Raw genomic sequence first — 24984 nt, 5'->3', positions numbered from 1 at the left:
GATCCTAAAGTTATTGAGGTGTGTGTGTGTGTGTGTTTGTGTGTGTGAGAGAGAGATGGGGTTGGGGACAGAGAGACAGGATCCTAAGGTTATTGAGGTGTGTGTGTGTGTGTGAGAGAGAGAGAGATGGGGTTGGGGACAGAGAGATAGGATCCTAAAGTTATTGAGGTGTGTGTGTGTGTGTGTGTGTGTGTGTGTGTGTGTGTGTGTGTGTGTGTGTGTGTGTGTGTGTGTGTGTGTGTGTGTGTGTGTGTGTGTGTGTGTGTGTGTGTGTGTGTGTGTGAGAGATGGGGTTGGGGACAGAGAGACAGGATCCTAAGGTTATTGAGGTGTGTGTGTGAGAGAGAGATAGGATCCTAAGGTTATTGAGATGTGTGTGTGTGTGTGTGTGTGTGTGTGAGAGAGAGATAGGATCCTAAGGTTATTGAGGTGTGTGTGTGAGAGAGAGAGAGAGAGAGAGAGAGAGATGGGGTTGGGGACAGAGAGACAGGATCCTAAGGTTATTGAGGTGTGTGTGTGTGTGTGTGTGTGTGTGTGTGTGTGTGTGTGTGTGTATGTGTGTGTGTGTGTGTGTGTGTGTGTGTGTGTGTGTGTGTGTGTGTGTGTGTGTGTGTGAGAGAGAGAGAGAGATGGGGTTGGGGACAGAGAGATAGGATCCTAAGGCTATTGAGGTGTGTGTGTGAGAGAGAGGATCCTAAGGTTATTGAGGTGTGTGTGTGAGAGAGAGAGAGAGAGAGAGAGATGGGGTTGGGGACAGAGAGACAGGATCCAAGGTTATTAAGACATAGAGATCTGGCAATGTACGTTTACTAATAGTATCAGTTGAGAAAAGAACAAAATAAAATATTTTATTGAAAATGAGCATCTCTTTCTCTCTCTCTCCCTCTGCCACTCCCTTCTTCCTAAATCCATGGACATATGAATGTGTGATGCTGGTGTTAAGCTAGAGAGGGATGCAGTGAGGGGCATATGAAAGGCCCTTAAATACGGAGAATTTAGTGTAGACCAGTGACATTTCACTGTTCTACCCCAAAAAACACACCACAATCCACTATCCCTTTCTACCCCCCCCATGAATGGATGGATGGAGGGGTGTGTAGATGGATGGATGGAGGGGAGTAGATGGATGGATGTATGGATGGAGGGGGGAGGATGGATGGATGGAGGGGGGTGGATGGATGGATGGATGGATGGAGGGGGGTGGATGGATGGATGGATGGATGGAGGGGGGTGGATGGATGGAGGGGGGTGGATGGATGGATGGAGGGGGGTGGATGGATGGATGGAGGGGGGTGGATGGATGGAGGAGGGTGGATGGATGGACGGATGGAGGGGGGTGGATGGATGGATGGATGGAGGGGGGTGGATGGATGGATGGATGGATGGAGGGGGGTGGATGGATGGATGGATGGATGGAGGGGGGTGGATGGATGGAGGGGGGTGGATGGATGGAGGGGGGTGGATGGATGGACGGAGGGAGGGGGGTGGATGGATAGATGGAGGGGGGTGGATGGATGGAGGGGGGTGGATGGATGGAGGGGGGTGGATGGATGGAGGAGGGTGGATGGATGGACGGATGGAGGGGGGTGGATGGATAGATGGAGGGGGGTGGATGGATGGAGGGGGGTGGATGGATGGAGGGGGGTGGATGGATGGATGGAGGAGGGTGGATGGATGGAGGGGGGTGGATGGATAGATGGAGGGGGGTGGATGGATGGAGGGGGGTGGATGGATGGAGGGGGGTGGATGGATGGATGGAGGAGGGTGGATGGATGGAGGGGGGTGGATGGATGGATGGAGGAGGGTGGATGGATGGAGGGGGTGGATGGATGGATGTGCTGCTTGTCCATGGTGTAGTGTTGACAAACGGATGCATTCAGCTAACTGAAAGAGAAAATGTCCGAACATCTCAGTGGTTCAGCTGCTAGCTGGACCAAAACAACCTGGGCTTCCCACAGTGACTGATCAGGGAGAGTCACACACATCACTGTGGGGAGCATCAGAGCTGCAGACCTCGTTCCATTTCCCTGTGTGTTCAGACAGCTCACATGGTGTGTATGTATGTAGTGTTCTAGTGAGGAAGGCACTGAGTTGTGAGCGCTGTTGATAATAACATAGTACCTGCCATGCCCAAGATGACAGCCAGCTGTGGTATCCATGGTTACAGTTCGCTGTGTTCTACAAGCAGAAGGCTTTAGTTTTGGAGTCGCTAGATGATTCTATTATTGTCTCTGTTGTTCTTGTTGTTTTCACTCCTCCTCTTCTCTCTCTTCTCTCAACCTTCAGTCTGACTCGTGGTGGGGTTGGAGGGTAAAGGGTGGTTGCCCTTGGTAACAACAGGTTGTAGTTGGTGCAGCGAGGAGTGTCTGTTTCTAGATGGACAAGCGAGGGGGTTGTTAAGAGGACTGAGTCCTGGTTTGGAGTAGGCGGGTATTGTCTCCCATTTAAACATGGCTGTAGGGTTGTGTGTGTATGTTGATGACTGTGTGTATTGGGAGCCTATAGACTGGTCTCTCGCAGGAACATGGTGCCGATGCTGTAGGACACTTTCCTCAGGGGAGCTGGGGGGGCGGAGCGAGAGCTGGTCAGGGAGGCGTGGCTATGGGAAGTCCCCCCCTCCAGGAAGTAGCATGTTCCCGGGATATCCTTAGGAAAATTATCAGGAAGCTCCAACCGGGAACGAGGGACGAAAGAGAAAGAGATATCGTCTTTCAGCAGCCTGGAGAGAGGGAAGAGGGAGAGAGAGAGAGAGGGAGAGAGGGGAGAGAGAGAGGAAAAGAGGGAGAGAGAGAGGGAGAGAGAGAGAGAGGGAAAGAGGGAGAGAGGGAGAGGGAGGGAGAGAGGGGGAGGGAAAGAGGGAGAGATGGAGAGCGGGAAGAGGGAGAGATGGAAGAGGGAGAGAGAGAGAGGGAGAGAGAGAGAGGGAAAGAGGGAGAGAGGGAAGAGAGGGAGAGAGAGGGAGAGGGGGAAGAGAGGGAGAGAGGAAAGAGAGGGAGAAAGGGAAGAGGGGGAGAGGGAGAAAGAGAAGAGGGAGAAAGGGAAGAGGGAGAAAGGGAAGAGGGAGAAAGGGAAGAGGGAAAGAGGGAGCAAGGGAAGAGGGAGAAAGGGAAGAGGGAGAAAGGGAAGAGGGAGAGAGGGAAGAGGGAGAAAGGGAAGAGGGAGAAAGGGAAGAGGGAGAAAGGGAAGAGGGAGAAAGGGAAGAGGGAGAGAGGGAAGAGGGAGAAAGGGAAGAGGGAGAAAGGGAAGAGGGAGAAAGGGAAGAGGGAGAAAGGGAAGAGGGAGAGAGGGAAGAGGGAGAAAGGGAAGAGGGAGAAAGGGAAGAGGGAGAAAGGGAAGAGGGAGAGAGGGAAGAGGGAGAAAGGGAAGAGGGAGAGAGGGAAGAGGGAGAAAGGGAAGAGGGAGAAAGGGAAGAGGGAGAGAGGGAAGAGGGAGAAAGGGAAGAGGGAGAAAGGGAAGAGGGAGAAAGGGAAGAGGGAGAAAGGGAAGAGGGAGAAAGGGAAGAGGGAGAAAGGGAAGAGGGAGAAAGGGAAGAGGGAGAGAGGGGAAGAGGGAGAAAGGGAAGAGGGAGAGAGGGGAAGAGGGAGAAAGGGAAGAGGGAGAAAGGGAAAGAGGGAGAAAGGGAAAGAGGGAGCAAGGGAAGAGGGAAAGAGGGAGAGGGGGAAAGAGGGAGAGGGAAAGAGAAAGAACGAGGAGAGAGATTTAAATACTCGTGGCGTGTGTGTGTGGTATATTTAGCTGCAGATTGGGATTTGGAGATTTCTCCAAACAGCAGACTCTCCAGGGAGTGATGCAGCCTTGTTCAGAATGAGAAAAGGCCAATCACGAACCCAGGCATTATTCACAAGCTACAGGTGTGTGTTCGTGCTGAAGGGGGTTATGCACACACACACACACACACACACACACACACACACACACACACACACACACACACACACACACACACACACACACACACACACACACACACACACACACACACACACACACACACACACACACACACCAGGTTGTTTTAAATCTGCAACAATTAGCCCTCTTTGTGTCATGCGAATAATGAGTGATTCTAAGGAGAGGACGTCCTTGACTGCAAAAATAGAGGTTTCCAAGGCAACGCTTTTGACTCACTGACTCACAGAATGGACACCAGAGAGAGGGAGAGAGAGAGAGAGAGAGAGAGAGAGAGAGAGAGAGAGAGAGAGAGAGAGGGACAGAGAAAGTGAGAGAGAGAGAGAGAGAGAGAGAGAGAGAGACCCAGGACGGCAACCCAATTAGACCCAACCAAAACATGAGAAAACAACAAGATAATTGCTTGACACATTGGAAAGAATTAACAAAAAAACAGAGCAAACCATGGCGCTATTTGCCCCTAAACAGAGAGTACACCGTGGCAGAATACCTGACCACTGTGACTGACCCAAAATTAAGGACATATTTGACTTGCCTTACTATTGAGAAAGGCCGCCAAAGGCAGACCTGGCTCTCAAGAGAAGACAGGCTATGTGCACACTGCCCACAAAATGAGGTGGAAACTGAGCTGCACTTCCTAACATCTTTCCAAATGTTTGACCATATTAGAGACACATATTTCCCTCAGATTACACAGATAAATTTGAAATAATAATTTTAAAACAAATGTAAACATATGTTTCCCATGCCAATAAAGCCCCTTAAATTGAAATTGAAAGGCAGAAAGAAAGAAAGAAAGAGGCAGAGAGAGAGGGAGAAAGAGGGAGAGAGATAGGGAGAGATAGAAAGAGGGAGAGAGAGATAGGGAGAAAGAGAGAGGGAGAGAGAGAGAGAGAGATAAGGAGAGATAGAAAGAGGGAGAGAGAGATAAGGAGAGAGAAAGAGGGAGAGAGGGAGAGGGAGAGAGATATGGGAGAGAGAGAGAGGGAGAGATAGAAAGAGGGAGAGAGAGAGAGGGAGAGAGAGATAAGGAGAGATAGAAAGAGGGAGAGAGAGAGATAAGGAGAGAGAAAGAGGGAGAGAGAGATATGGGAGAGAGAGCGAGAAAGAGAGAGAGAGATAGGGAGAAAGAGAGGGAGAGAGAAACAGAGGGAGAGAGAGAGATAGAAAGAGGGAGAGAGAGAGAGAGAGAGAAAGAGGGAGAGAGATAGAAAGAGGGAGAGATAGAAAGAGGGAGAAAGAGGGGGGGAAAGAGGGAGAGAGAAAAGGGGAGAGAGAGAGAAAGAAAGAGGGAGAGGGAGAAAGAGGGAGAGAGAAAAAGGGAGAGAGAGAGAGATAGGGAGAGATAGAAAGAGGGAGAGAGAGATAAGGAGAGATAGATGGAGAGAGAGAAAGAGGGAGAGAGAGAGGGAGAGAGAAAGAGGGAGAGAGAGAGAAAGAGAGAGAGAGAAAGAGGGAGAGATAAAAATGGAGAGAGAGAGACAGAAAGAGGGAGAGAGAAAGAGAGATTGAGAGAGAAAGAGGGAGAGAGAGAGAGAGAGAACACTAAGATCAGCTCTCATCTCAAAGTGTTTGACTCAACATCGCAGTCAGTGTGTGTGTGTGTGTGTGTGTGTGTGTGTGTGTGTGTGTGTGTGTGTGTGTGTGTGTGTGTGTGTGTGTGTTTGTGTGTGTGTGTGTGTGTGTGCTTGCCTGCCTGCTTGCGGGCGTGTGTTAATGACGTCTCACAAATTCAGTGACTGGATGTGACCGTTTCTTACTCAAATGTCCTTAGAGACTGAAAGCTGCTCTACTGCCATTCATTCTCCCCCCTCACGCACCACACACCACACACACACACGCACACGCACCACACACCACACACACAGGTGTACTCACCGGTATGTGGTTGGGCTGACGTTGATGCATCGAGGGTGGCTGCCAGACTCAAACTTGCTGGCCAGTGTGACGTTGTTGCCAAACAGACAGTACCTGGGCATCCTCACCCCAACCACCCCCGCCAACACTGAGCCTGTGTGGATACCTATCCGCAGCTGAAGGACGGAGAGAGGGAGGGAGAGGACGGGGTGGTGGGGGAAGTAGAGACAGAAAGAGATGTCAGTTGAACACTGACCAGTGAGGGACAGTAGAAATAGTTTCAGTAGAGGGCTAGAACAGACTTATACACTGAGAACACAAAACATTAGGAGCACCTTCCTAATACTGAGTAATCCTGTGGCGGTCGCATTTCATCACCTGGTGATTGTCAAGCAAATAACTGTCGGTCTAATGGTAATTCACCGTTAATTAACATAAACACATTTAGCATCTCCTGGCTTCCACACATAGCCTACAAGCCATTTAAAAAAGGAAAATAAATCCATGTAATATAGTCTACACCTTCACAATAAATCCATGATTTATTTTAGACAGGTCTAAAGAAGCATGATATGAAGAAAATGTAGCCTGTTTCAGAAGAACAGAATAACATACTCTGAGTTGTCCTTATGTTAGATCCTGATGTGGCTATGCCAAATGGCTCTGGGCAACACTAGTTCATTCAGAAGACAAGATCTGCATATAATTCTGTGGTATTATTTTACATTATTTTATAGTATGAAGAATACAGTTGACCAACGCTGAATAAAATAGAAAGGATATTTTCTCCAAATGATTTGAGGCAGTGGGACATGCAGCTGTTGTGTTGAGCGTTTAACAAAGAAACAGGTACTCCACCTATATGTTCAATTTATTAATGTAACTTCAGATGTTCTACAAACGTTGGGCTGTTGTGATGAGTAATGATGATTTGAAAAAAGTCGCTTGAAAGGCATGAGCTCTGCTTTGTTTATTGCGCCGGCTGTACACACTCCAATAGTCTCTCATTCACAATTTGACAAGCACTTGATTATGCCTCGAATTTCACAGTGGCATCCCCTTTGTGGCCGTAATGCACCCTAAAAACATCCATGCCTTTCGCGTCCCGGAGTGCTGCGTTGAGCCCTTCTCCCTGAGTGTGCTCCGCCATCCGAAGCTCCTCTCACTCACATGGCTCTCCGTCACGTGATCGGGTCTCTCACAGGCTACAAGTGAAGACGGACACATCGGGGACGCAAATGCACGTGTCCTTATCCAATTCCGAGGTGCATATTGAATATATTTTTTCATCAGCCAACAAGATGAGTAGGCCTAACGAACAGCAAAAGCACTAGTCTATGTCAATCTACTTTCACTCATTGTACAAAAGTCGACCTATTATATTCTGTGCGAGAAATAAATATTCCAAACATAGTCTGGGACAGTTGTGGGATGCGATAGATCCCAAATGAATACAACCACCAGCATCAAAAGTTTTTTTACACAATGAAACTGACGCAACAGATCAGAACGTTTAGTTTAAAATGTTGATAAACTAATAGGCTATTTTTCACATTATGAGTGCAGTAATGTTGATAAACTATTAGGCTATTTTTCACATTATGAGTGCAGTAATGTTGATAAACTATTAGGCTATTTTTCACATTATGAGTGCAGTAATGTTGATAAACTAATAGGCTATTTTTCACATTATGAGTGCAGTAATGTTGATAAACTAATAGGCTATTTTTCACATGAGTGCAGTAATGTTGATAAACTATTAGGCTATTTTTCACATTATGAGTGCAGTAATGTTGATAAACTAATAGGCTATTTTTCACATTATGAGTGCAGTAATGTTGATAAACTATTAGGCTATTTTTCACATTATGAGTGCAGTAATGTTGATAAACTATTAGGCTATTTTTCACATTATGAGTGCAGGAATGTTGATAAACTATTAGGCTATTTTTCACATTATGAGTGCAGGAATGTTGATAAACTAATAGGCTATTTTTCACATTATGAGTGCAGTAATGTTGATAAACTAATAGGCTATTTTTCACATTATGAGGGCAGTAATGCACACATGGCAGTAGGCTATAAGCGCAAATGTTCAATTAGTGGAAAACACCGTTATCAAAAGTGACCGCAAATGTGATTCTGCATGTACTGCTTTTATTATAAAGGTGCATTTTTTATCTTCCCCAAAGTTGAAACTCACGCTCTGTTTATATTTGCCAGTTAGGCTCTACACCGTTGTAAAGTGGATTCATGTGCTTATTTTATTAAGTTATTTGGCCACTTTAGTTGTGATACAAACCTTATTAAAACATATACTGTAGGCCTATGGGCTAGGCTACATTTGGTGTGCGACTATGATTCGAACAAGTCACAAAAAAAGCCATTGTTTCTTTTGCTGGGCATCATTCACAAGTGATAATATACACTGCTCAAAAAAATAAAGGGAACACTTAAACAACACAATGTAACTCCAAGTCAATCACACTTCTGTGAAATCAAACTGTCCACTTAGGAAGCAACACTGATTGACAATAAATTTCACATGCTGTTGTGCAAATGGAATAGACAAAAGGTGGAAATTGTAGGCAATTAGCAAGACACCCCCCAAAACAGGAGTGATTCTGCAGGTGGTGACCACAGACCACTTCTCAGTTCCTATGCTTCCTGGCTGATGTTTTGGTCACTTTTGAATGCTGGCGGTGCTCTCACTCTAGTGGTAGCATGAGACGGAGTCTACAACCCACACAAGTGGCTCAGGTAGTGCAGTTAATCCAGGATGGCACATCAATGCGAACTGTGGCAAAAAGGTTTGCTGTGTCTGTCAGCGTAGTGTCCAGAGCATGCAGGCGCTACCAGGAGACAGGCCAGTACATCAGGAGACGTGGAGGAGGCCGTAGGAGGGCAACAACCCAGCAGCAGGACCGCTACCTCCGACTTTGTGCAAGGAGGTGCACTGCCAGCGCCCTGCAAAATGACCTCCAGCAGGCCACAAATGTGCATGTGTCTGCTCAAACGGTCAGAAACAGACTCCATGAGGGTGGTATGAGGGCCCGACGTCCACAGGTGGGGGTTGTGCTTACAGCCCAACACCGTGCAGGACGTTTGGCATTTGCCAGAGAACACCAAGATTGGCAAATTCGCCACTGGCGTCCTGTGCTCTTCACAGATGAAAGCAGGTTCACACTGAGCACATGAGCACATGTGACAGACGTGACAGAGTCTGGAGACGCCGTGGAGAACGTTCTGCTGCCTGCAACATCCTCCAGCATGACCGGTTTGGCGATGGGTCAGTCATGGTGTGGGGTGGCATTTCTTTGTGGGGCCGCACAGCCCTCCATGTGCTCGCCAGAGGTAGCCTGACTGCCATTAGGTACCGAGATGAGATCCTCAGACCCCTTGTGAGACCATATGCTGACACATGCACATTTGTGGCCTGCTGGAGGTCATTTTGCAGGGCTCTGGCAGTGCACCTCCTTGCACTAAGGCGGAGGTAGCGGTCCTGCTGCTGGGTTGTTGCCCTCCTACGGCCTCCTCTACGTCTCCTGATGTACTGGCCTGTCTCCTGGTAGCGCCTGCATGCTCTGGACCCTACGCTGACAGACACAGCAAACCTTTTTGCCACAGTTCGCATTGATGTGCCATCCTGGATTAACTGCACTACCTGAGCCACTTGTGTGGGTTGTAGACTCCGTCTCATGCTACCACTAGAGTGAGAGCACCGCCAGCATTCAAAAGTGACCAAAACATCAGCCAGGAAGCATAGGAACTGAGAAGTGGTCTGTGGTCACCACCTGCAGAATCACTCCTGTTTTGGGGGGTGTCTTGCTAATTGCCTATAATTTCCACCTTTTGTCTATTCCATTTGCACAACAGCATGTGAATGTTATTGTCGATCAGTGTTGCTTCCTAAGTGGACAGTTTGATTTCAAAGGTGTGATTGACTTGGAGTTACATTGTGTTGTTTAAGTGTTCCCTTTATTTTTTTGAGCAGTGTATAATTCATACGTGATAGGCTAATATTGCCACCCATCAGACTATTCTTGATTTAATCTTGTCTTCACATATACTAAATAATATATGTGTGACATTTGTTTTGACTTAGTAAGGACCATTAACATGTACCTGTATCAAAACAGGGGCAGCGGAGAAAATGTCATCTATGCAACATGAGTTCATGGGCTCTCATGAAGTGTTCGATTTTCAAATACATTTGCATTGATGTCAGAGTGATTAGAGCGACAGTAGAGTGCTGAGTACCAGGCAGTTAGCATGTTTGGTAGACTACTAATGACCAGGAGCAGCATCAGAGCTTGGAGAAGCCTAATTACTGTGACTAAACGGTCATGTGGAATCTGTCTGCCGACATGACCGCCGGTGTGGCAGTAATACAGTCACCACATCAGCCCTAGAGGTGGGTCTCTAATGATCCACTTCAGTATCCCATCTCCACAGTTACTAACACCACTGAGCACATGCCAGCACACCATTGTGGGTAACCTTGGCAATGAGAGAGAAAGACCATAGCCTCGTCATCACAGCAGGACACATAAATGAAGAACCCCAAGCCCAGGGGACCCCATATCCTCCTGTCAACCCCTTGTCAGCCCCCCTGATAGCAGTCCTGACAACCCCCCCACACCCACTGAGGACACACACAAGACACAGATTGTACTCCTTATGGACTCACATGGGAAATATCTACAATAAAATACACTTTTCCCCAAACAAACAGTGTGTAAACTCTGGTGTTCAAACACCCAGCGCACCCTAGACATTCTGTCTGAGGACCAACTAGGTTCACCTAGCCACATAATAATACACCCAGCCACATAATAATACACCCAGCGCCCTAGACCTTCTGTCTGAGGACCAACTAGGTTCACCTAGCCACATAATAATACACCCAGCGCACCCTAGACCTTCTGTCTGAGGACCAACTAGGTTCACCCAGCCACATAATAATACACCCAGCGCCCTAGACTTTCTGTCTGAGGACCAACTAGGTTAACCTAGCCACATAATAATACACCCAGCGCACCCTAGACCTTCTGTCTGAGGACCAACTAGGTTCACCCAGCGCCCTAGACCTTCTGTCTGAGGACCAACTAGGTTTACCTAGCCACATAATAATACACCCAGCGCCCCCTAGACCTTCTGTCTGAGGACCAACTAGGGTCACCCAGCCACATAATAATACACCCAGCCTGCCCTAGACCTTCTGTCTGAGGACCAACTAGGTTCACCTAGCCACATAATAATACACCCAGCGCCCCCTAGACCTTCTGTCTGAGGACCAACTAGGGTCACCCAGCCACATAATAATACACCCAGCCTGCCCTAGACCTTCTGTCTGAGGACCAACTAGGGTCACCTAGCCACATAATAATACACCCAGCGCCCTAGACCTTCTGTCTGAGGACCAACTAGGGTCACCTAGCCACATAATAATACACCCAGCGCCCCCTAGACCTTCTGTCTGAGGACCAACTAGGTTCACCCAGCCACATAATAATACACCCAGCGCACCCTAGACCTTCTGTCTGAGGACCAACTAGGTTCACCTAGCCACATAATACACCCAGCGCCCTAGACCTTCTGTCTGAGGACCAACTAGGTTAACCTAGCCACATAATAATACACCCAGCGCACCCTAGACCTTCTGTCTGAGGACCAACTAGGTTCACCCAGCCACATAATAATACACCCAGCGCCCCCTAGACCTTCTGTCTGAGGACCAACTAGGTTCACCTAGCCACATAATAATACACCCAGCCTGCCCTAGACCTTCTGTCTGAGGACCAACTAGGTTCACCCAGCCACATAATAATACACCCAGCGCCCTAGACCTTCTGTCTGAGGACCAACTAGGGTCACCTAGCCACATAATACACCCAGCGCCCTAGACCTTCTGTCTGAGGACCAACTAGGTTAACCTAGCCACATAATAATACACCCAGCGCACCCTAGACCTTCTGTCTGAGGACCAACTAGGTTCACCTAGCCACATAATACACCCAGCGCCCTAGACCTTCTGTCTGAGGACCAACTAGGTTAACCTAGCCACATAATAATACACCCAGCGCACCCTAGACCTTCTGTCTGAGGACCAACTAGGTTCACCCAGCCACATAATAATACACCCAGCGCACCCTAGACCTTCTGTCTGAGGACCAACTAGGTTCACCCAGCCACATAATAATACACCCAGCGCACCCTAGACATTCTGTCTGAGGACCAACTAGGGTCACCCAGCCACATAATAATACACCCAGCCACATAATAATACACCCAGCGCACCCTAGACCTTCTGTCTGAGGACCAACTAGGTTCACCTAGCCACATAATACACCCAGCGCCCTAGACCTTCTGTCTGAGGACCAACTAGGTTCACCCAGCCACATAATAATACACCCAGCGCACCCTAGACCTTCTGTCTGAGGACCAACTAGGGTCACCCAGCCACATAATAATACACCCAGCGCACCCTAGACCTTCTGTCTGAGGACCAACTAGGTTCACCTAGCCACATAATAATACACCCAGCGCACCCTAGACCTTCTGTCTGAGGACCAACTAGGTTCACCTAGCCACATAATAATACACCCAGCGCACCCTAGACCTTCTGTCTGAGGACCAACTAGGGTCACCTAGCCACATAATAATACACCCAGCCTGCCCTAGACCTTCTGTCTGAGGACCAACTAGGGTCACCTAGCCACATAATAATACACCCAGCGCACCCTAGACCTTCTGTCTGAGGACCAACTAGGTTAACCTAGCCACATAATAATACACCCAGCCTGCCCTAGACCTTCTGTCTGAGGACCAACTAGGTTAACCTAGCCACATAATAATACACCCAGCGCACCCTAGACCTTCTGTCTGAGGACCAACTAGGTTCACCTAGCCACATAATAATACACCCAGCGCACCCTAGACCTTCTGTCTGAGGACCAACTAGGTTCACCTAGCCACATAATAATACACCCAGCGCACCCTAGACCTTCTGTCTGAGGACCAACTAGGTTAACCTAGCCACATAATAATACACCCAGCGCACCCTAGACCTTCTGTCTGAGGACCAACTAGGTTCACCTAGCCACATAATAATACACCCAGCGCACCCTAGACCTTCTGTCTGAGGACCAACTAGTGTCACCCAGCCACATAATAATACACCCAGCGCACCCTAGACCTTCTGTCTGAGGACCAACTAGTGTCACCCAGCCACATAATAATACACCCAGCGCACCCTAGACCTTCTGTCTGAGGACCAACTAGGGTCACCTAGCCACATAATAATACACCCAGCGCCCTAGACCTTCTGTCTGAGGACTAACTAGGGTCACCTAGCCACATAATAATACACCCAGCGCACCCTAGACCTTCTGTCTGAGGACCAACTAGGGTCACCTAGCCACATAATAATACACCCAGCGCCCTAGACCTTCTGTCTGAGGACTAACTAGGGTCACCTAGCCACATAATAATACACCCAGCGCACCCTAGACCTTCTGTCTGAGGACCAACTAGGTTCACCTAGCCACATAATAATACACCCAGCGCACCCTAGACCTTCTGTCTGAGGACTAACTAGGTTCACCCAGCCACATAATAATACACACAGACACAAACGACCTGAGAACACAGCAGGAAAGGGTGGCCACAGCACTCAAGGGAGTGATTGAAAAAGCTTCTACCACTTTCCTCAACGCACAAATAATTATCCCCACGCTGCTACCACAAAAAGACTTCCACCCTGCTACAATACAGTGGGTAAACGCAAGTATTTCCCGTGACTGTGCCTTAAAACCAAATGTTATCCTGGCCCACCACTCCACCCTGGACTTGAACAGCCTTTACAACCAGGTCCACCTATACAAGGCAGCAGAGCCCACCTTCACCAGGACCCTAAAGGACATCGCCCTCAAACGCAGCCCCACCACCACACACAGGAGCAACACATCAACAGACACCCTGCCTAGACCAGCGAGACACTCTCCCAGACCTGCAGGACACTCTTCCAGACCTGCAGGAAACTCTCCCAAACCAGCAGGACACTCTCCCAGACCAGCGGGACACTCTCCCAGACCTGCGGGACACTCTCCCAGACCTGTGGGACACTCTCCCAGATCAACGAACACTCTCCCAGACCTGCGGGACACTCTCCCAGATCAACAGGCATTCTCCCAGACCTGCAGGACACTCTCTCAGACCTGCAGGACACTCTCCCAGACCAGCAAGACACTCTCCCAGACCAGCAAGACACTCTCTCAGACCTGCAGGACACTCTCCCAGACGAGCAAGACACTCTCTCAGACCAGCAAGACACACTCTCAGACCTGCAGGACACTCTCCCAGACCTGCAGGACACTCTCCCAGACCTGCAAGACACTCTCCCAGACCTGTAAGACACTCTCTCAGACCTGAGGGACACTCTCCCAGACCAGCAAGACACTCTCCCAGACCAGCAAGACACTCTCCCAGACCAGCAAGACACTCTCTCAGACCAGCAAGACACTCTCTCAGACCAGCAAGACACTCTCCCAGACCAGCAAGACACTCTCTCAGACCAGCAAGACACTCTCCCAGACCAGCAAGACACTCTCCCAGACCAGCAAGACACTCTCTCAGACCAGCAAGACACTCTCCCAGACCAGCAAGACACTCTCCCAGACCAGCAAGACACTCTCTCAGACCAGCAAGACTCTCTCTCAGACCAGCAAGACACTCTCCCAGACCAGCAAGACACTCTCTCAGATCAACAGACAGTCTCCCAGACCTGCGAGACACTCTCCCAGACCTGCGGGACACTCTCCCAGACCTGCGGACCGCCTCCCACCCACCCCCCCACCCCATGCCCTCCACTCCCGCAAAGAGGACCTCAACATGGAAGTCACACATACGCCCAGGCCGTGAGCAGGCAAACAGGCCCAACCCCCACTTTTACACTAGCCCAAGCCAATGGCATGTAGCAGATGCTCAGCAGGCTCTGCTCATACTTACTAGTCTGAGACCAAACACACCCACGACCAACAACATTGGACACTTTATGGAACACAAAGTCTTCACTATCTCATACTGGAATATCCAAGGCCTGAGGTCATCTGCCTTTGGCCTAAAGAGCAGGAACCTTGACTTCATCAAAGAAATCAGAAATACAGACATTGTCATCCTACAATCAACATCCTACAAGCACCACTGGTTGCCCTCTAGGTTACAGAGAGCTGGTAGTTCCATCCACCAAACTACCTGGTGTGAAACAGGGAAGAGACTCAGTGGGTATGCTAATTTGGTATAGAGCAGACCTAAACCACTCCATCAAATTAATCAAAACAGGAACATTTTACATTTGGCTAGAAATTCTAAAGGAAATGATCTCAACAGAGAAAAATGTCCTCCTGTGTGCTACCTATATCCCCCCACTACATTTCCCATACTTTAATGAAGACAGCTTCTCCATCCTGGAGGGGGTGATCAATCATTTCTAGGTCCAGGGACATTTACTAGTCTAGGGTGACATAAATGCCAGAACTGGACAAGAACCTGACATACTCTGCACACAGGGGGATAACCCTCTACCTGGAGGTGAGAGAATTCCCTCCCCCATATGCCCACCTAGAAATAACTACGACAACATAACCAACAAAAACGGGTCACAACTCCTGCAGCTATGTCGCACGCCAGGTCTGTACATAGTCAATGGTAGGCTTCGAGGGGACTCCTACGGTAGGTACACCTATAGCTCATCTCTTGGCAGTAGTGCTGTAGAATACTTTATCACCGACCTCATCCGTGAGTCTCTCAGAGCATTCACAGTCAGCCCACTGACACTGCTATCAGATTACATCAAAATCACAGTCTACTTGAACAGAGTAATAATCAACCATGAGGCATCGATGCCCAACAAACTGCATACTATTAAAACATTTCATAGATGGAAGGAAGGTAGTGTAGAAACCTACCAAAAACAATTGGCCAACAACAAATCCAATCCCTTCTAGACAACTTCGTGGACAAAATGTTTTCCTCCAATAGTGAAGGTGTAAATTTAGCAGCAGGCAGCCTGAACAATATATTTGACCTATCAGCGAACATATCCCATTTTAATTCAGGCAGAAAACCTAAGACAACTAACAATGAGAAATGGTTTGATGCAGAATATAGATAAACCACTTCTCCAACCTTTTCAGCCCAATAACAAAGAACAAACAGCAAAAACATATACATGATCAAATACAAATCTTAGAATAAACTATTAAAGACTACCAGAACCCACTAGATTCTCCAATTACCTTGAATGAACTACAGGACAAACCTCCAACCCAAAAAAAGGCCTGTGAGGTTGATGGTATCCTCAATGAAGTGATCAAATATACAGACAACAAATTCCAATTGGCTATACTTAAACTCTTCAACATTATCCTCAGCTCTGGCATATTCCCTTTTATTTGGAACCAAGTCCTGATCACACCAATCCACAAAAGTAGAGACAAATTTGACCCTAATAATTACCGTAGAATATGCTTCAGCAGCAATCTCTGAAAAATCCTCTGCAGTATCATCAACAGCAGTGAAAACAATGTCTTGAGTACGGTTGCAAAGGGTCAGAAACTTTCCGGGAAATTTTCCAGACATTTTCCATGGGATGTTAAGCCCGGGAATTTTGGGAATTATGTTTAAATTCATCAAAAAAGCTAGCTCATAACAGTGACCCTTTTTGTGGGATACACATAAAGCAATTCTAGGTCTTGTGGCATATTTTGGTTAAACTAGCCCCAATTCAATGGAATTGCAACCTTCTGCGTGCACAGTGCATTCTTCCATCACATGTACAGTGCACTCTTCCATCACATGTACAGTGCCTTCTTCCATCACATGTACAGTGCACTCTTCCATCACATGTACAGTGCCTTCTTCCATCACATGTACAGTGCATTCTTCCATCACATGTACAGTGCACTCTTCCATCACATGTACAGTGCCTTCTTCCATCACATGTACAGTGCATTCTTCCATCACATGTACAGTGCACTCTTCCATCACATGTACAGTGCACTCTTCCATCACATGTACAGTGCACTCTTCCATCACATGTACAGTGCATTCTTCCATCACATGTACAGTGCACTCTTCCATCACATGTACAGTGCCTTCTTCCATCACATGTACAGTGCATTCTTCCATCACATGTACAGTGCACTCTTCCATCACATGTACAGTGCACTCTTCCATCACATGTACAGTGCACTCTTCCATCACATGTACAGTGCATTCTTCCATCACATGTACAGTGCACTCTTCCATCACATGTACAGTGCATTCTTCCATCACATGTACAGTGCATTCTTCCATCACATGTACAGTGCCTTCTTCCATCACATGTACAGTGCATTCTTCCATCACATGTACAGTGCACTCTTCCATCACATGTACAGTGCCTTCTTCCATCACATGTACAGTGCATTCTTCCATCACATGTACAGTGCACTCTTCCATCACATGTACAGTGCACTCTTCCATCACATGTACAGTGCCTTCTTCCATCACATGTACAGTGCACTCTTCCATCACATGTACAGTGCATTCTTCCATCACATGTACAGTGCACTCTTCCATCACATGTACAGTGCACTCTTCCATCACATGTACAGTGCCTTCTTCCATCACATGTACAGTGCCTTCTTCCATCACATGTACAGTGCACTCTTCCATCACATGTACAGTGCACTCTTCCATCACATGTACAGTGCATTCTTCCATCACATGTACAGTGCATTCTTCCATCACATGTACAGTGCATTCTTCCATCACATGTACAGTGCCTTCTTCCATCACATGTACAGTGCACTCTTCCATCACATGTACAGTGCACTCTTCCATCACATGTACAGTGCACTCTTCCATCACATGTACAGTGCATTCTTCCATCACATGTACAGTGCATTCTTCCATCACATGTACAGTGCACTCTTCCATCACATGTACAGTGCCTTCTTCCATCACATGTACAGTGCATTCTTCCATCACATGTACAGTGCACTCTTCCATCACATGTACAGTGCATTCTTCCATCACATGTACAGTGCATTCTTCCATCACATGTACAGTGCATTCTTCCATCACATGTACAGTGCATTCTTCCATCACATGTACAGTGCCTTCTTCCATCACATGTACAGTGCATTCTTCCATCACATGTACAGTGCATTCTTCCATCACATGTACAGCTGATTCTCAAGATCTTGCACACTAATGAGATGCTATTGAGCCCACACTACTACACTGTCTGAGCCAAGAACTACATGCTTTCTGGTAAGTTTTGATTACAATACTGGGTGGGGTGAATATATTTTATATGATATACATGATTTTTTGTTAACTAGTAAATAGTAGCCTGGAGCAAAGTGTGTTTACAATCATTTCTAACTTGTTAACAATTTCTGCTAGTTAGTTTTTGCTACCATGTGGGTTTTAGCTTGCTTGAGCCTGCTAACTGGTGAGTGTTCATTCCCCTGTTTCCATACATGTTTCATTTTAAAACATTTATCTAACAAAGGAGTTGTTTAATCGAACTGCTTAGCTATTTATCTGTACATGGAATTGTATTTGTTTGGTTAACAAAAAAAAATTGAATCTTTACAGGACAATGCCATGGGCACTATCTGATGTGTGGAGACATTTCACTGCAGCTAATGTTAAAGGAAAGCTGTGTACATTCGCAAATACTGTGCCAAATCACATGTGAATAATGCAACAAAGATGCAGAATCATCTGGCCAAGTGGATAAAGTTCCCTTAGCACTCACAACAACCAACCTCTGACAAAAGTCCCTCTTCTTCTATTCGAGGTCTACCAGCTAATTCTTGGACTAAAATACCTCTTTTGCCAATTGGCCTGAACCCTTTATTTCCGACACGGAGCCCCGCCGATCCATCATGACTGGTCTGACGACGTAATTGTCCGAGGTGGTTTCAACAGGCTTTTCTGTTGCGACGTCACTGAAGGCCCATCTGCTATCCCCGGCCCGCTAGCTGTCTGAATCACCATGTCTCCAGCTCGCCTAGCGTAGTAGCGACTACCGAACGGCTCCCTGACTCACCTATTGCTGCTCATTGGACCCTATGATCACTCGGCTACACATGCCTCTCACTAATGTCAATATGCCTTGTCTACTGCTGTTTAGGTTAGTTATTATTGTTTTATTTCACTGTAGAGCCCCCAGCCCCACCCTAAATGCCTTAGATAGCTCTTTTGTCCCACCCTCCACACATGCGGAGACCTCACCTTGCTTAACTGGTGCCTCCAGAGACGCAACCGCTCTCATTGTCACTCAATGCCTAGGTTTACCTCCACTGTAATCACATCCTACCATTCCCTTGTCTGTACATTATGCCCTGAATCTATTCTACCACACCCAGAAATCTGCTCCTTTTATTCGCTATTCCCAATGCACTAGACAACCAGTTCTTATAGCCTTTAGCCGTACCCTTATCCTACTCCTTCTCTGTTCCTCTGGTGATGTAGAGGTTAAACCAGGCCCTTCGGCGATGTCATTTACAAAATAGCCTCCAACACTCTACTCAGCGAATTGGATGTTGTCTATCACAGTGCCATCCGTTTTGTCACCAAAGCCCCATATACTACCCACCACTGCAACCTGTATGCGCTCGTTGGCTGGCGCTCACTACATATTCGTCGCCAGACCCACTGGCTCCAGGTCATATATAAGTCTTTGCTAAATAAAGCCTGGCCTTATCTCAGCTCAATGGTCACCATAGCAACACCCATCCGTAGCAAGTGCTCCAGCAGGTAAATTTCACTGGTCATCCCCAAAGCCAACACCTCCTTTGGCCACCTTTCCTTCCAGTTCTCTGCTGCCAATGACTGGAACGAACTGCACAAATTACTGAAACTGGAGACTTATATCTCCCTCTGTAACTTTAAGCATCAGCTGTCAGAGCAGCTTACCAATCACTGCACCTTTACTCAGCACATCTGTAAATAGCACACCCAACTACCTCATCCCCATATGTCACGCCCTGGCCTTAGTATTCTTTGTTTTCTTTATTATTTTAGTTAGGTCAGGGTGTGACATGGGGAATGTTTGTGTTTTGTTGGTTTTGGGTGTTTTTTATGGTAAAGGGGTTGTTGGGTATAGTATATGGGTTTGTGTGGAGTACATGTGTCTAGTGTTGTCTATGTATGTTTAGTTGTCTAGGAGAGTCTATGGTTACCTGAATGAGTTCCCAATTAGAGACAGCTGATTTCAGTTGTCTCTGATTGGGAGCCTTATTTAGGGTAGCCATAGGCTCTCATTGGTGGTGAGTAGTTGTCTATGTCAGAACGTTTGTAGCCTGTTGTATGTGCACGACGTTTATTAGCTTCACGATCGTTTTGTTGTTTTTGTTAGTTTGTATTAAGTGTTTCGTGTTGATTTTTCGTCATCTTTAAAATAAAAGAAGATGGCTTATTTTCCTAAAGCTGCGTTTTGGTCCATCAATCCTCCACACGATCGTGACAGAACTACTCACCAATACAGGACCAAGCGGCATGGAAAGCGGCAACAGGACCCACCTACACAGGATTCGTGGACATGGGAGGAGATACTGGATGGTAAGGGGCCGTGGGCGCAACCGGGAGAATATCGCCTTCCTCGTGAAGAGCTGGAGGCAGCTAAAGCCGAGAGGAGGCGATATGAGGAGGCAGCACGGAGACAAGGCTGGAAACCCGTGAGTACAACCCAAAAATTTCTTGGGGGGGGCCTTAAAGGGAGTGTGGCGAAGTCAGGTAGGAAACCTGCGCCTACTCCCTGTACTTACCGTGGAGAGCGAGAGTACGGGCAGACACCGTGTTACGCAGTAGAGCGCACGGTGTCTCCTGTACGTGTGCATAGCCCGGTTCGGTACATTTCAGCTCCACGTATCGGCCGGGCTAGACTGAGCGTTGAGCCGTATGTCATGAAGCCGGCCCAACGCATCTGGTCACCAGTGCGTCTCCTCGGGCCGGCGTACATGGCACCAGCCTTACGCATGGTGTCCCCGGTTCGCCTACATAGGCCGGTGCGGGTTATTCCACCTCCCCGCACTGGTCAGGCGACGGGGAGCATACAACCAGGTAAGGTTGGGCAGGCTCGGCGTTCAAGGGAGCCAGTACGCCTGCACGGTCCGGTATTTCCGGCGCCACCTCCCCGCCCCAACCCAGTACCACCAGTGCCTCCTCCACGCACTAGCTATATGGTGCGTGTCTCCAGCCCTTTACCACCAGTGTCTAAACCACGCACCAAGCCTCCTGTGTGTTCCCAGAGTCCTGTGCGTCCTGTTGCTGCTCCCCGCACTAGCCCTGAGATGCGTGTCCCCAGCCCGGTGCTACCAGTCCCGGCACCACGCACCAGGCCTACAGTGCGCCTCAGCTGGCAGGAGTCTGCCGTCTGCACAGCGATGACTGAACTGCCCGTCTCCCCAGCGCCTTCTGAGCCATCCGTCTCCCCAGCGCCATCTGAGCCATCCGTCTGCAATGAGCCTGCAAAGCCGCCCGTCTGCCATGAGCCTGCAAAGCCGCCCGTCTGCCATGAGGCCACTGAGCCGTCCGCCAGACAGGAGCCGCTAGAGCCGCCAGCCAGACAGGAGCCGCTAGAGCCGTCCGTCAGACAGGATCTGCCAGAGCCGCCAACCAGACAGGATCTGCCAGAGCCGCCAACCAGACAGGATCTGCCAGAGCCGCCAATCAGACAGGAGCAGCCAGATCAGTCAGCCAGCCATGAGCAGCCAGATCCGTCAGCCAGCCATGAGCAGCCAGATCCGTCAGCCAGCCATGAGCAGCCAGATCCGTCAGCTAGCCATGAGCAGCCAGATCCGTCAGCTAGCCATGAGCAGCCAGATCCGTCAGCTAGCCATGAGCAGCCAGATCCGTCAGCTAGCCATGAGCAGCCAGATCCGTCAGCTAGCCATGAGCAGCCAGATCCGTCAGCTAGACATGAGCATCCAGATCCGTCAGCTAGCCATGAGCAGCCAGATCCGTCAGCCAGCCATGAGCAGCCAGATCCGTCAGCCAGCCATGAGCAGCCAGATCCGTCAGCCAGCCATGAGCAGCCAGATCCGTCAGCCAGCCATGAGCAGCCAGATCCGTCAGCCAGCCATGAGCAGCCAGATCCGTTAGCCAGCCATGAGCAGCCAGATCCGTTAGCCAGCCATGAGCAGCCAGATCTGTCAGCCAGCCATGGGCCGTCCCTCAGTCCGGAGCTGCAGTCCCTCAGTCCGGAGCTGCCATTCCTCAGTCCGGAGCTGCCATTCCTCAGTCCGGAGCTGCCATTCCTCAGTCCGGAGCTGCCCCTTATCCTGGTGCTGCCCCTTATCCTGGTGCTGCCCCTTACCCTGGTGCTGCCCCTGACCCTGGTACTGCCCCTGACCCTGGTACTGCCCCTGACCCTGGTACTGCCCCTGACCCTGGTACTGCCCCTGACCCTGGTACTGCCCCTGACCCTGGTACTGCCCCTTAGTCCGGAGCTGCCCCTTAGTCCGGAACTGCCCCTTAATTCAATGGGGTTAATGTGGAGGGGGGTCATTTGGAGGAAGCCTAGGAGGTGGTTAAGGACTGTGGGGACCACAACCAGAGCCGGAGCCGCCACCGTGGATGGAAGCCCACCCAGACCCTCCCCTAGACTGTGTAATGGTGCGCCCGGAGTTCGCACCTTAAGGGGGGGGGTTATGTCACGCCCTGGCCTTAGTATTCTTTGTTTTCTTTATTATTTTAGTTAGGTCAGGGTGTGACATGGGGAATGTTTGTGTTTTGTTGGTTTTGGGTGTTTTTTATGGTAAAGGGGTTGTTGGGTATAGTATATGGGTTTGTGTGGAGTACATGTGTCTAGTGTTGTCTATGTATGTTTAGTTGTCTAGGAGAGTCTATGGTTACCTGAATGAGTTCCCAATTAGAGACAGCTGATTTCGGTTGTCTCTGATTGGGAGCCTTATTTAGGGTAGCCATAGGCTCTCATTGGTGGTGAGTAGTTGTCTATGTAGAACGTTTGTAGCCTGTATGTGTATGTGCACAACGTTATTTAGCTTCACGGTCGTTTGTTGTTTTGTATAGTTTGTTAAAGTGTGTCGTGTTCGTTCATCTTCTTTAAATAAAAAGAGAAGATGTATCATTATTCCGCTGCATCTTGGTCCATCAATCCTCCACACGATCGTGACACCATATTGTTATTTATTTATTTTTGCTCTTTTGCACCCCAGTATCTCTACTTGCACATCATCATCTGCACATCTATCACTCCAGTGTTAATGCTAAATTGTAATTATTTCGCCTCTTTTGCCTTACCTTCCTAATCTTACTACATTTGCACACACTGTACATAGCTTTTTCTATTGTGTTATTGACTGTATGTTTGTTTATCCCATGTGTAACTCTGTGTTGTTGTTTTTGTGGCACTGCTTTGCATTATCTTGGCCAGGTCACAGTGGTAAATGAGAACTTGTTCTCAACTGGCCTACCTGGTTAAATAAGGGTGAAAGAAAAAAAGGAAGAAAGAAAAGAAAAGAGGTGAAAATGATGAATCAGACACCTGATCGATAGCAACAGCTCATGGTCCTCCTGGAATCAGAAGTTTTTTTGACTCAATGGAGTAACGTAGTCAGAGAAATGAAGATGAATGTCTTGCTCGAGCTGTGTATGCAACTGGTTCACCTCTGATGCTCACAGTGTAAGGGCTGTCGTTCTCCTCTTCCTCGGACGAGGAGAGGAGAGAAGGATCAGTGGACTAATACGCAGCATTCGGGAAATAAGCCATCTCTTTATTTGTAACGACGGCAACACGAAAACAAAACACTTACAAAACAAGAAAACGACGTAGACGAAACCTGAACATAAAACTTTCATAACTAAACGTAAAACTCACGGACAGGAACAGACTACATCAAAACGAACGAACAGCCAAACAGTCCCGTATGGTTCAGACATAGACGAAACAGGAGACAATCACCCACAAACAAACAGTGAGAACACCCTACCTAAATATGACTCTCAATTAGAGGAAAACGCAAAACAACTGCCTCTAAGAGCCATACCAGGCAACCCAAAACCAACATAGAAACAGAAAACATAGACTGCCCACCCAAAACTCACGCCCTGACCATATACACATACAAAAACAACATAAAACAGGTCAGGAACGTTACACACAAGCAATGTGTATTGGAAGAGATTTCTGAATGTTCTTGGCCCAGCATACACCCCTCCAACCAGACATGATTTATCTACTCATTTGCTGGATGTAGAGTTCAACAGAGTTCAAGTGAAGGTCAAGCAAATCATAGAGAAAGCAGACTGTATTGCAATCATCTCTGATGGATGGTCAAATGTTCGTGGGCAAGGAATAATTAACTACATCTTCTCCACCCCTCAACCAGTATTCTACAAGACCACAGACACAAAGGACAACAGACACACCGGTCTCTACATTGCAGATGAGCTGAAGGCAGTCATCAATGACCTTGGACCACAGAAGGTATTTGCACTGGTGACAGACAATTCTGCGAACATGAAGGCTGCTTGGTTTAAAGTGGAGGAGTCACATCACACCCATTGGCTGTGCTGCTCATGCATTGAATCTGCTCCTCAAGGACATCATGGCACTGAAAACAATGGATACACTCTACAAGAGAGCCAAGGAAATGGTTAGGTATGTGAAGGGTCATCAAGTTATAGCAGCAATCTACCTCACTAAGCAAAGTGAGAAGAATAAGATCACCACATTGAAGCTGCCCAGCAACAGCCGTTGGGGTGGTGTTGACATCATGTTTGACAGTCTCCTGGAGGGGAAGGAGTCTCTCCAAGAAATGGCCATATCACAGTCTGCAGATTTGGACAGCCCCATCAAGAGGATCCTCCTGGTGATGTATTTTGGGAGAGTGGTAAGCAGCCTGAAACTCCTGAAACCTATAGCCGTAGCCATTGCACGGATTGAGGGAGACAATGCCATCCTGTCTGATGTTCAGACTCTGCTAGCAGATGTAAGAGAAGAAATCCGTACTGCCCTGCCCACTTCATTGTTGCTCCAAGCAAAGGAATCTGCAATTCTGAAATACATCAAAAAGCGTGAAGACTTCTGCCTGAAGCCCATACATGTGGCAGCGTACATGTTGGACCCCAAGTATTCTGGCAAGAGCATCCTGTCTGGTGCAGAGATCAACAAGGCCTATGGTGTCATCACTACTG

General features: G+C 48.1%; 1 protein-coding gene across 2 annotated transcripts in view; it reads right to left on the bottom strand.

Moving 5' to 3' along the window:
• Positions 1-1522: 1522 nt before the first annotated feature.
• The window catches only part of LOC129821872 (guanylate cyclase soluble subunit alpha-2-like), a 106729-nt gene continuing 83267 nt past the window's right edge, over positions 1523-24984 (bottom strand). Inside the window, exons 8-9 of one of the 2 annotated variants that reach the window (XM_055879582.1) lie at positions 5788-5942; positions 1523-2719 (exon numbers count right to left, since the gene is read on the bottom strand). In XM_055879582.1, the coding sequence (XP_055735557.1) occupies positions 2500-2719; positions 5788-5942 (375 nt within the window). In that variant the 3' untranslated portion in view covers positions 1523-2499. The remainder of the gene's footprint in view (positions 2720-5787; positions 5943-24984) is intronic. The other variant, XM_055879581.1, reaches the window with a different exon arrangement.

Source organism: Salvelinus fontinalis, chromosome 24 (assembly GCF_029448725.1).
Source record: "Salvelinus fontinalis isolate EN_2023a chromosome 24, ASM2944872v1, whole genome shotgun sequence".
Lineage (NCBI taxonomy): Eukaryota > Metazoa > Chordata > Actinopteri > Salmoniformes > Salmonidae > Salvelinus > Salvelinus fontinalis.
This window is presented reverse-complemented; position numbering and strand designations above follow the sequence as displayed.